The 12989-nt window shown below is 36.1% G+C and overlaps 1 protein-coding gene across 2 annotated transcripts in view; it reads left to right on the forward strand.

Annotated features, from left to right (window-relative positions):
- The window catches only part of dntt (deoxynucleotidyltransferase, terminal), a 62140-nt gene extending 55719 nt beyond the window's left edge, over window positions 1–6421 (forward strand). For both annotated transcript variants that reach the window (XM_088916807.1, XM_088916806.1), the window contains one exon: window positions 6335–6421. In XM_088916807.1, the coding sequence (XP_088772933.1) occupies window positions 6335–6421 (87 nt within the window). The remainder of the gene's footprint in view (window positions 1–6334) is intronic.
- The last annotated feature ends 6568 nt before the right edge of the window (window positions 6422–12989 follow it).

The following is a 12989-nucleotide window of genomic DNA, read 5'->3' on the forward strand; positions in this document are numbered from 1 at the left end:
TATGATGAAAGAATGACTGACTGATGATGACTGAGGTTAAATCTTCAAATGAGGTTTTCCCAGGAGATGGATGGTTGCTTTAAAAAATAAGACAAAATAGAAGGAGATTGGAGGTGTTATAGAACAGTATATGAGGATTTTGAAAAATTATCTATTTTCTGACTGAAAAAAGGCTCTTTCAAACCCTGTCCCCTTCATACATAATACATAGCTAGACCTAAGGTCCAGTGTGATTGTGCATGTAAAACATGTACATTGCAACACTTTATTATTCATGCTGGAAATTCTATATCCTAACTATCATATTTCCAAACGGTATTTGGACCTTTCATTTACAAAGTCTCCTTGCTGTGAACCTTAGGATCAATCTTAAATGAACAGATTGATGTGCTGTCCTTTAGAAACTGTTTTGAGGGGAAGACATTTTTTTTGGAAGACACTACCCCTGAAAAATCAGGACAGCAAAGGTTTAAGAACAGAAGATAATGGACTTTTCTCACCTAGTACTAAACACAAAGGTGTGTTATAAACCATTGCAATTTCGGGTGAAAGACTTAGTTTCTATTGTTTTAAACACTTTAAGATGACAATTTATGATACTTCATACCAAGTTTAGAAGCATATGAAAATATATAAGTAATAGGTTTATTCCATGCTGAAAAGAGAAGAAAGAAAACACAACGTTTCGGCTTTGTGTGAAAACATTGTGTTTTCTTTCTTCTCTTTTCAGCATGGAATAAACCTAATACTTGTTCCTTTGCAGCCATACATGCTGATGCAGGTACCCACCTGAACTACTATAAAAATAGGGGAGAACAATCAAAGTCAACAGTGTGGAACATAACAAAAACACACATACTGTAGACCACACACTGGGACATCAACTATTGAGAGGCTACTATTTCTACAATAACTACAATGTCTGCCATAGTAGACAAATGGAAAACGAATCAAAACCATTTTTGACCCATTCTCGGGATTACTCATCACTCTGGTGGGAGAGGTGATCACAGTGAATCAGTGAATCACATTTCATGCTACCATTATTCTGTTGAGAAGTGATTTCATTGCTGAAGTTATCACCAAACTTTAAGCGAGGCTTATTTACACAGATAGGGCCAGCCTAGTTAATATCCATGAATGTCATTTTCATGCACATCAAACTGGAGAGAGGGAGTTGTTTCATCACTATTTGCATTGTAAATGAAGACCCTGGAGGCACAAAAGTCACCTCTTAAAGTATTTGTTGCAACAGATATGGTTCATTACAGTGTGTAATCTCACAAAGATAAACCCATCTGTGCAAGCTTTTATTTTATATGCCAAATCTAGTTACTCTAAACAGCTTGAAGCTGGAATCTGCAAAGACGGCAGCTATTTCACTTGCAAGGTGCAAGGTGCTTATAGTGCATATAGAGATATATGGAATCACATGAGAATTGTCTACATTGTTCAGTTTTTAATAACATGCAGTACTCCGTCAGACTCACAAAATAAAATACTGTAGTTTTTATAAAGACTAAAGGATATTTACATACCAGATCAAGAAGCCGCAAGTATGATCACCTGAAACTGAACAATCTATAATAGGAATCTGTAAGACGTAGCCTGATTTGCTAAATTGTTCATTAATGTCTTCTTCCTCAGAAGAAGAAAAAGATGATGAAGAAGAATTTGCTTGGTGTGTGCTCTTACCCATTGTAATTTACAATACATTTATAAAATTTACCTTTAGTAAGTAAATACATGTAAATACAAGCTACTAAAATAAAAAATAACCTTAGCACAAGCTCGAAGTGAAATATGACCTAGGCAAAATGTGATAGTAAGATTTAAAATATACAGACAGTGTGGATACCAAGCAGTAGTGAAGGCAGGCAGGTAACAGGTTCTGTACGTCCACAGTGAATAGTAGAAATAAGTCAATCACATGACCAGGTTAAGAGTCAAGGACACACTGAAGAAATAAAATTGAGAGTTGAGAGATCACAGGTGAGACTGAAACAGATGAGTTGTGAACAGGTGCTGAAAGGCAGTCAGGGAACTTAAACAAGATAGATATTTCATTCCCTGCAATGTTATTGGTACTACATGTAATACAGTAGTACCAAAATTAGAATTAGATAAAATCTTTCATTTACATGCTCTGACAGCAATCAAAATTAACTGTAGCTGGCTTGCCACTCTCCCATTAAAACCGTCAATACTACACTTTCTGCTTTAACATGTTAGAAGCTGAATGGTACCAATTAAAGCTTAAACAAACCTATTAATATATTTTAAATACCAGTACTTTTTCATAAGGGCAGTGATTTCAATATGAGGTTCATAACTGTCACCAAACCCTCTTCTGATATATTCAATAAAATCATGACTGTGCCAATTTTACAATTTTCAAAGCTGAATAAATGACAAATGACAAATGGTTTTACTACAGGTTCTACACTATGGATAGGGTATATAATACAGACATAATACATAGAGCTACACGGATTTCATAGTTACTGTACATGTACATTATTTGCTGATCTAGCTAGCAGTCAATTGCCATACAGAAGAAATGAAATAAATGTTGCCTTACATTATGACTAGACATAATTTAATAAAATAAAAGTGTTGCACTCCACCTATTAAACACTGTCCATAAGTAATACCATCAATAATTATTATGCATTTTATTTTGAATAGAACCATTCATGTCAAGACATTTCAAAGTGCTTTCCATTAGTGGTAACAGACTGACAACATCGAGGTACAAAGAACATATTGATACAGACACAGCATATCTGTATTTAAAGTAAGGAAACACCACCCTGAAGAAAAGTATTTTTAAATGAGTCAAACACAGAGATGGGGAGGATTTTACAGTTTCAGGAAGAGTGTTTCATGGTCTAGGCCTAGGGCCATTTGGTAGAAAACCCTTATCCCCAGTGCATGGTGTCTTGTCATGTAGACACATAACAAACCAGAATTAAAAAAGCTGTCAGGATGCAACATAATAGCTCAACAAGTCTTTGAGGTAGAAATGAGTTATTGTTTAGTATTTTATTAGATGGGAAAAGGATTCTGATGTCATTCCTACTGCAAAAGTAGGATGCAAGTACTATACGTAGCCATTACAGTAAACTTGTCAGGTAGTTGTACTATCAATCCAAATACAATCACACTTTGGACATGAAGCTGCTGTTGGATTTGAACTTGTGTTTTCACAACACACGGCGGCAGTTGATTGAACAGACATACAAATAATTTCACCGGAAAAGTTCATCACAGTCTTTTACAATGGCAAAGGTTTTTTTATTTAGCTGTACATCAAGTGGATCCCAACCACCATCCCAACCATCACTATTGAGAAGCACAAGTTCATTTTAGGTCTATTTGATGGTATTTGATCAAATGTAGTTTAAAATGTCACAACATCTGAATAAACTAATGTATTAAGAATTTGCACAGTTATTGATCAAGACATTTTTAAGTTCCAGTTTCATTCCTCTTCTTTTTATTATTTGCGACAGTGTCTTTGTTTTCATGTTTGGGCAGCTGGTGGGTTTGGGAGTGACTTCTTATCTATGTATTTCTGCTAGAATACATTATGAAAAAGCAGTCCAGGATCGACTGTGTGTGCATGCATACATTAGAACAGCCGTGTATGTGCAATTGCAGACCCGGGGCCATAATAAGTGGCCTAAATTTAGGTTGGTACTGGACCTTGGTTGGGAGGTTGAGAAAATGGTTGGGCTGGGGGCAGGGCTGAACAGGTGTATAAGATATATAGTAACTTCAGCAGCTCCTCACAGGGGTCATACTGCCTATATGCACTTGATAAGACATGTTTTGTTCATCTTGGGTTTAACTGGATGTTTGAAGTGTGATAAGGCAGACAAGCTTGACAACCAGCTTTGTTGGGATTAAGCTGCAAATACACTGTGATATGATGTCTTGCCAGTTCGTAAAAAGCATGTCACAATGATTTTGAAACCTAAATTTTTAAATTCTTTACAATTGATTCAGGCAGAATGTTAACAAAGATTTATTTTCCCTAACTGGCAGGCGTAGCTACTAAGGAAAATAGTCTTCAAACCACCAAGCTTGGCTGAAGTTCTTAAGAGCCTTGTCTTTTTTATTTTAGGATAAAACTGACAGTGCTGTACCAAATATAATACCTTATATTCATAACAGTTCAGCACTATAAACCGTCTATAAATGGACAATTGTTTTACAAAAATTCTAATTAAAAGTCAAACTTTTATGGGTCATGCACATTTGCATTAAGTTCTGTATTTGATACAAATCTTAACGGGGGTTTCAGAATAACTCATTCTCATAAACACATTCATCTGAAGTATAGATGAGCCCTATAGTTCAGAAAACTCTGGTTTGAGTCTATCATTAGCTGCCTGAGACTGAGGTTCTACAAGCAGCTGCTCAGAATTGGCTTATCCACTCTGGGCCCAGGTGGGATGCGACTGAGATAAGAGAACTCCAAGGTTAACCAGATTGCTGCTGACAGTAGTGTAGATGGACTAGTAGATGGCACTCTTCCCTCTAGACTAGATTTTCCAAACCAACCCCCCCATTATGGCGACCAGAGACACTGTATTGTAGATGCTGCCATCACTGAGTCAGGATGTGCAAAGTGAAGTCCTGTCTACCTCGTCATTAAAGATCCCACTGCACTGTTTGAAAGATTAGGGGTATTGTTGCCAATGTCCTGGCTGTATTCCAATCTTGTCTGGCACAATCTGACCTTCCTAAATTTCCCTTTTAATTTATCTGCTGAAGCAAAAAGAAATATCATTTCTCGACCTCATCTGCGGTGTAGCAGGGCTGCAGGCATATAATGACCGCTGAACGCCACCCAGCTGGGTGCTAGACTTCAGTGGTGGATGGAATGGTTTTCAGTCTACAGTATATGTAAAGCACTTTGGAATCCCACAGGAAGAAAAGTTCCATTTAAATGTGTAACAGGACTCGGCGACACTGTGCCTGGTGCAGAAGGTGACATCACTTTCCTTCCTGAGGCCTGGACAGTGTAGATTTCTGCCAAAGCAGGAGACCCTAGCTGATTCCTCTGTGCCACCTCTGATTTGCTGTTGTGTATACAGTATGCTAAGCACATGAGCAATCATGACCGTGATCGAACCCCTGCAGGAGCAGAGCTGTGCATGTCACATCTGTTAGGTGATTCTGGAGAAGGAGAAGAAGGAGTATAGGGTGAGAGAATCTCAGCAGTATGAGCCTGTTGCAAAGGCTAGGAATTATTTATAACACTAACTGGGAAGTCATATAAAAAATACAGCATATTATTATGAAAGATTTTCTAAAAAACATATTTGGTGGAATGCACTAGTATAAATTGAAATATTTCACCTTTGATACTAGACATACAATTTATTTTGTATGATTGTATTTAACTGGGATAAAAAAATATATTTTAATTACCACTTCAGTTGGCCTGTGAGTGAAACAATCAATGGAGGACATTCCTTTTGTTGTGTAGATGAAGTTTCTAACCAAACAAAAGAATTGCTACAGCATGTGGAAGGACACGTACACATTGCTGCACAATAGCTCTAAATTAAGTGTTCTGGCAGCATGACTCAAATATGCAATGTACGGTTAAAACAAACAAGATGCAGTCAGAGTGATCATTGTTGTCTGTTTATGTGCAACCTAGGAAATGGTTTTGACTTACTTAGTAGAGCAATATATTTAGTATACTAATTTCCAAACTGTCACTTGATGTTTAAATCGTTTTGCAAAGGGATTATGGTTACAAAGGGATTATTGCTGCTCACCAAGCCAGGTATAAAACACAAAATACCATAGCATTCCAAGGTCAATTTACATTTAATTTGTTTCGCTGAATGTCTGTGACATGTGGAAAAAATGCCTATAAACCAAGTTAATGATGGTTGTATTTATAGTACATACATACGGTATATTATTTCTTTCACACAACAAAGTTGTTTAAATTTCCCCCTGTATACAGTAGTCAGTTTTTGACTACATTTCCTAGTTTGCATAATTGGACCATTCTTCATCTCATGACTAGGTTTAATTGGAAGTTTTCTTCTTGGTCTCTCAAGAAGAACATTAAATTGTTATCCTATTTTTTCTTGTTTTATATTTTGTTGGTGCTCTGGAACAGTTGAAAACAAAGAAATAAAGTGATCAATTTCTTTATTATTTAGAAAGGGTTTGCTTTTTATAATAAATGAGACTAGAATATATAATACTTTATATTCTGAAAAAATAACTGTGTATGTACATAATTAGAGTATTGCTGGTGTCGTTACCTAATGAAACATTTTCTATTGACTTTTTTTCACAGAAAATATTCCTTCCAGCAAAGACTGAAGAAGACATTTTTGCTCATTTGGGACTTGATTACATAGATCCATGGCAAAGAAATGCTTAAGAGAGTCCCAGCTGATTATTAGCATCTACAGACATCGATTTTGTCCACCATTTTGATTTGCAATTATTTTCACAAACATTATTTTTTAGCTCTGTTACTACTAGTTAAGTTTAAGGAAGGGGAACCTGTAAGCCATTTTTATTTTCCCCTTTCTGTCTTTGTTGTGCCTGTATTGTTGCTCTTCTGCTCATTGCCTATATCATGAGCTCGTCAGGAAGAAGGATTGTGTGTGTTTCTTTCACTGTGATTGACATACTGTAAGAGAAAAAGAGTCGATGTTTGTGGTGCAAAGAAATCCACAGCATACAGTATGTGTCTATCAATACAATGGAATCAGGATTTCTAGGTCATTATCTTATGAACAAGCTCATAAAGACCATTAAATCAGATTTGTGCCTGTGTTCTCCACAGAGATTTGCAGTTTGGTTTCATTGGGCTTAGGTCATTCATGATAAAACACATTGGGAGAAACATTCAACCAGAACATACACAGTATTAATAAAGGGTTTAGAAATAATTCAGATTTAAATTAGATATAATGATATATTAATGGAAGTCATGTACAGTAAGTGTCTCACATAGCCAGATAAACCATATTTACATTCTATCACTGGCAGTATATGATATTGTGACTTTTACTGTTAATGTCATGACTATCCCTTTAGCAAAGACCTCTAATTCCCCTGATGTTATACTGTTACATGCTATGATCTACATGTCCACAAATCATGAAGACTGCAGATAATCTATTCTAATTATGAAAAATTATCCAAAGTCTCTAGAGCTTTCTCAAGCTGGAGTGCATCATCTGATCATATTAACACACGCCTTAGGTCCTGCTAAACCCTTGTGTTTTGCTAGCTGAAAATGTGATTGCATGTTTTAATGTTGTAAACTAATGTTGGTTTCCAAGCTTAATGGAATAGCATACTCCCATTCTACTGCTTCTGCTTGAGAAAGTCCCCTGACATATTAGAGAAGCAAGATGGATCATCCCAGCAAGCGCTGACTTGTAAAATACCCTGTAAAAAGGTGTATTGTTTGCATAGAATAACAAAGCCATTTGTAGCGTTTAAGATTCCTTTCACAACCTGGCACAATTCATAATCTACTGACACATAATATTAATTAATATCAAAAATTGATTCTCTGCTCCATCTTTTTAAGTTATTTAAAAAAATGCACTTTTTTGCATGCAGAAGGTAAGTAAAAATAAGTTAAAAAATGTGACCTAGAATTTTTAGTGAACCCAGAATGTAAAGGTGTTAAATTTCAGGATTCGGTGGACTACAGTCGTGAGAAATTCTCAACTTTTATCAATCCATCCATATTCAGTCCACTTGTTCTGCTGAGAGTCTCAAAGGGATCATGCATAATGGGTACATGCAGGACCCAGTGGCGTTACAGCAGTTAGATTTTCTGCTGGCCCTTAGATCTAAACTTCACTGGTTCCATTCTGGATTCACAGTTTGAAATGAAAGCATCATCTCAATAAGGAATATCTAATGAGCACCGGTGGTGAAGTTTTTAATTCTCTTAGGCTCACACAGGAGAAAGAAAACACAAACTGGAAAGTTATTAATATGAGAAGGAATAAATAACTGGTGATTACAAAGTTATACAACAAATTGTATTACGTGTATTTTATTAGTGAAAAATAATACCACATCTGCATGCTTAATCATTTATGTTAGTATGTTGCATTTTCATTCCAGAACCATATAATAATGTCAGTCTTCCAAGGTACTATTGTGGCATGTTTCTTTTGTCCTCACTATACCTGAATCTAAACATATATAAAAATATAGATTTTCTCATTTTAAAACCATAGGAAAGATTTTACAAAAAACTATGAAGGCACTGTCTTTTGTTCTATTGGTTTGCTTTTAGTACATGAGGAGGGCACAATTACATTACATGCATTTTCATATAAAATTAATCTGATATTATACAATATTAAGCTGACTTAGGAGTTACAACAGTTGTTACAATTATTGTGACCAAGTGCAAATTTAAAGGTAAAGCAGTGGATTTAAAGCAATAGATAGTGGGAAATGGCATTTCTGCAAGTTTTTTTTTCTCATTTCCTTATCAAAACTTTTAATCAGAAACAAATATTGATTCACAGGTAGATGCTGTCCTGAGATTGCTGAAGTAAGCATAGGATTTAATAGATTTCAGGGCATGCCATGATTCAGGATATTAAACTTTCAAGAGTATATGCTGAGAATGGTTACTGTGTGTGTAAGTGCAAGATAGCATCATTTGAAGTAGTATGATACAAGGCGTTAAATTACATAAAAACACAGTGGTAAAATGAAAAATAAAACAGACCTGTATCATCTGTCAATAGATTTTGTTTCAAAATGTGTACACTTGTCTAGCTTATAACACAATGTATAGAAAAGTAAAAACTACTTCCAGATTAACAGAATAACAAACAGCTCCATGTGCAGACCAAGTCTGTGCTTTCATTTCTAGCTGTTAACTTTTTATGTGCTTCCAAGAAAAAGATATTTTTGCACACAGACATTTTAATTTTCAAGGGAAAATAATTAGAAATCAGGCTACCAAATATATTACTGCTGATTGCTTGTCTTTTTTATTTAATGGAATAATTCATGTAGAAACCGCGATGAGAGTGATTTTCAAAGCTCTCCACCCCATGGAAATACTCTGCTCCCAAATTTCAAAAAGCAAAATTGTAGAAATACCAGGGTGCAAACCTAATATGAAATAGCATAAGTATGTGAAAAAGAAATTAGGTTTGTTTTTATATTAAATATACCTTGGGAATTTTTACTGCTATTTAGTTGGGGAGTGACAAAAGTGGAACAAATTATGTGCTGAAGCACAAGCTGTGAAAGTTGTCCTGATTATTTTTTTTCTATAAGGATAACAGATAACAGAAAATTATTGAAATAGGTAGCTTGTGAATTCACATAAATTTAAGATCATATAGTTTAATTCTGAAATGCATGCAAAGATTACATTTGGGTTTTGTTTTATTGCACGTGCCAAGCCAAGGACAACACAAAGAGAATAATAACAGCATGTTTATTGAATACAAATTCTATTATTTGTCTAAGTTTGACTAAGCATAATAATGATGATTTATTGTTATTTAATATGTACCATTACATTAAAACAGATCAAAACCATAAACCACAAGGTGTGTTGTTATTGTCCTCAGGCTATGGAAAAATGAAATCCCAGCTGTAAGGTATTAAAACGGTTCCTATTATCTGGTCCTGATTCTAACCCATTTGTCCTTTAAAGAGGTTTTCTTTTTTGGTCCATTAGTTTGTCATTTTGGTGATTAACAGGATGATGGAGAAGACTGGTGGTGGCAGACTCACTTTCTTTAAAGCAACAATGTTACAGAGACTTGGCAGGGACAGTTAACAGTAAAGTGTGACGGTCAAGTATTTATAGATTTATAAAACAATGGAAAGTGCAAAACACTAGAATGTGACAGATCCTCTTTCAGTACACAAAATTAGGCACCATTTACTTTAGAAAACATTTAGTGTGTCTCTTACAGACAACTATTATTGGGTGTTTACACAAAAAAAGACTAAAATTAAATTGTAATCAGATGCATTCATTTTGGCATAGTGTTAAATCTCAGCCCAATTAAATCTGTTACATATACTGGCTAAAAATAACTAATCTGACAAGTTCCAATAATATTCAATAAACATTTTTAAGTCTTTGTGCAGTATAAAGTAATGTAAGCCTAACATACATCTGCAGAACTACAGTGTCATTTCTGTAGTTTATAATGCATAAAGCAAACCAGAAAATGGTGATAATCTGCACATTTAATAGTACTCTGTGGTTAATGCTAAAACCAAAAGAGAAGGATGTACTGCATTAATAATGCCACATAGGCTGGAATATATCTGTCTAGTCGAGTCAAAACCAATGGAACTATACAACAGAACAGAAGTATTGAATCCCTGCCTTTCAGGCATCTTCAAGATGCAGCAAAGCCTGTCACAGGCTCCTGACACAGATGAAATTAAATGAATGCTTTGATTTAAGTCAATACAGAGGAGAAAAGGCTTTAAAGCATCACAGATCCTGCTGAGCACAAAGCTGTTACTTATCTTGTTACAGTCATCAGAAGAGGGGTTGACAATAGATGTTCTTTGGCTTCACACATTTTCAAAGTGCCTGCCTACTAGAGAAGTTGGAAAGGGGCCTCATTTAGACTGCGAACCAACAATTAATAGGAAGAAGCAGCCATCAGGCTGTCAGTGAAAGTAACCAAGATCAGCACTATTTGGTTCATGACTGAGGCTTCCCAGAAATCATACTAAGTACAGTAGATGAAGTGAGTAATAATATGAAGAAACTTTAGCAGACTGACGGCTTACTTATGGACTTTGGCTTTTACAATACTGTAAGTACCTGACTTGTTGTCCATGCTGTATTCACTCATCTGTCCACTCCACGTAATAAAGCTCTATTTTTTTGCTGTCTCCCTCTTTAATGATGTATGATCAGCTCCCTGAAAAGTGCAAGAAAATCTTCACTTTATGAATTTTTATTCACACTGAACTATGCATTTTGTCTTCCTTTGTTGTATAAGCTGATTTTCTTACCATATTTAACGGCAGCATTTCGTTTTATGCTATATAAATATCCAGGGCAAGGGCTTTAGCTTTGAATAATGCGTTGATTGGAGGGAGAGTTTTGAAAAAAAAAAAGAATTCCATTCCAAAAGTTTGTGATGTATTACTTCTAGACAAAAACCAATTGCCAAAAGCTTTTTCAGTAGTCCCTTTTAATTTCTTTTCAGGAATGTGCAATTTCAAAAGGGGAAGAAAGCATGTTTGATAAAATTACAGTGGAAATCAAAGGTAGCAGTGGCATTGGGGGAGGAGGGGGGGAGAGGTTGTGGAAACTAGAGCTCAGAACTTGGAAACCAATGAAGAAAAACACATATCTTCAAAAAAAGGTATTACTCCTCAGGGGCTCAGTATATTAGAAAGATGAATCTTTCACCTCCAGTCTGCCACGGTGAAGCAGCTAATCAGTGTGCTAATACAAATGCCAAAATGTACTGCTCAAAATTAACAAGAAGCAGGTGTACTCCATTTAACCGTGTTTGAAAAAATCCATATACTGACATTAATAAACTTGAGTGTTGAGTCTCGAGTGCAACATTTTATCATATGGAGGCCATGCATCGTCTATTGTTATCTTACCAAAAATAACACTGATTTTGTATTTCTTTTTACTCATAATCACACATGGATAGAAATTATTCAAAGCAAAGCAAGAGATAATGTTTATTATGACCTTAGAATTAATTAGTTAGATTATGTATCATAATGTCAGTTTCTAAATTGAATTGGAACCCCTTCAAAACTGTCATCTCTTACAAAACTCTGACTCTAACAGAATTAAAAATACAAGTCTTAACTGTCACAATTGTAATCCCTCCTCTTAAGGGCACTCCGGCTCTTTCACATTTTAGTTGATTACAGTATGTGCCCCTGCCTCCAATCCTGCCCCTCCTTATTTAAGCCTGGCGCTCTTGCTACTCCTGGCTCTGCATTGCAAGACGGACACCCGGAGGCCCGGAGGCCCGGAGGCCCGCCTACCACCAAGTCGCCCTACGTCCGCGGTTTGAGGGCATAGGGCTCCTATCCGTGTCCTGACCCAGCTGAGTCCAGGGTTCAGAGCGCCTGGCCTCATCATCCTGTTTTTATTCCCCGTCCCTGTACCGGATCCTGTTCCGGTTTTTAACTGTGTCTTTTTTGTCGTGGAGGGATCTACTGGATTTGGACCTTGGACTTCGCCCAGGATTTCCCCTTGGACTTTTTTGCCATGGCCACGCCCCCCGAGCACCAGTTCACCGTCGTCACGCCCCCCTGTTTGTCAACCTGCCCTGATCCTCGTCGTCTCCTTGCTGTTGTCCTTTTCCACTTACGTCCGGATTATACTGTCTGCATAGGGTCCTGAACTACGCATCATAACACTTAACAGCCCTACAACTCTTCAAAAATTACTTTTTTTTTCAAGTAATCTCTAATGACCTATAATGAATACTTCTACAGCTAGAAAAACTCAACTACAGTACCTATATCTGAAAAACACACATGTTGCAATAATTCTTAGTTTTGGGCATATTGCCACTGTGGTCAAGCTTAAAAACCAGTGTTTTATGCATCAATGTGTTTCTGCATGAAGACAGAAAAACATTGTATGAAAAATGTAGAACAATGTAAAACAACTTGGGCGTTTTCACACCAGATTATGTTAAACTACAGAAGGCTACAGTATCTTAAACAGACTCTTTAAAAAGGAAATATATTTCCTCTCCCCCAGAAAACAGCACCTTTTCTTTTCAGATTGTTAAAAAAGGTGATAGCTGTGTTCTATCGCACTAAAATTGCATGCTTGCCTTTCATCACTGTCCTTATGTTGTTCCATTTTTCTATTAATAATGAACAAAAGGACTACAAACCTTGTGCTTCTAATCTAAAAATTATCTGAAATATTGTGCAAAGTGCTTTATCTAAATGGGTCATCATGAAGCAAAGGGAAACTGCAG

This window comes from Atractosteus spatula, chromosome 5 (assembly GCF_055471065.1).
Source record: "Atractosteus spatula isolate fAtrSpa1 chromosome 5, fAtrSpa1.hap1, whole genome shotgun sequence".
Taxonomy (NCBI): domain Eukaryota; kingdom Metazoa; phylum Chordata; class Actinopteri; order Semionotiformes; family Lepisosteidae; genus Atractosteus; species Atractosteus spatula.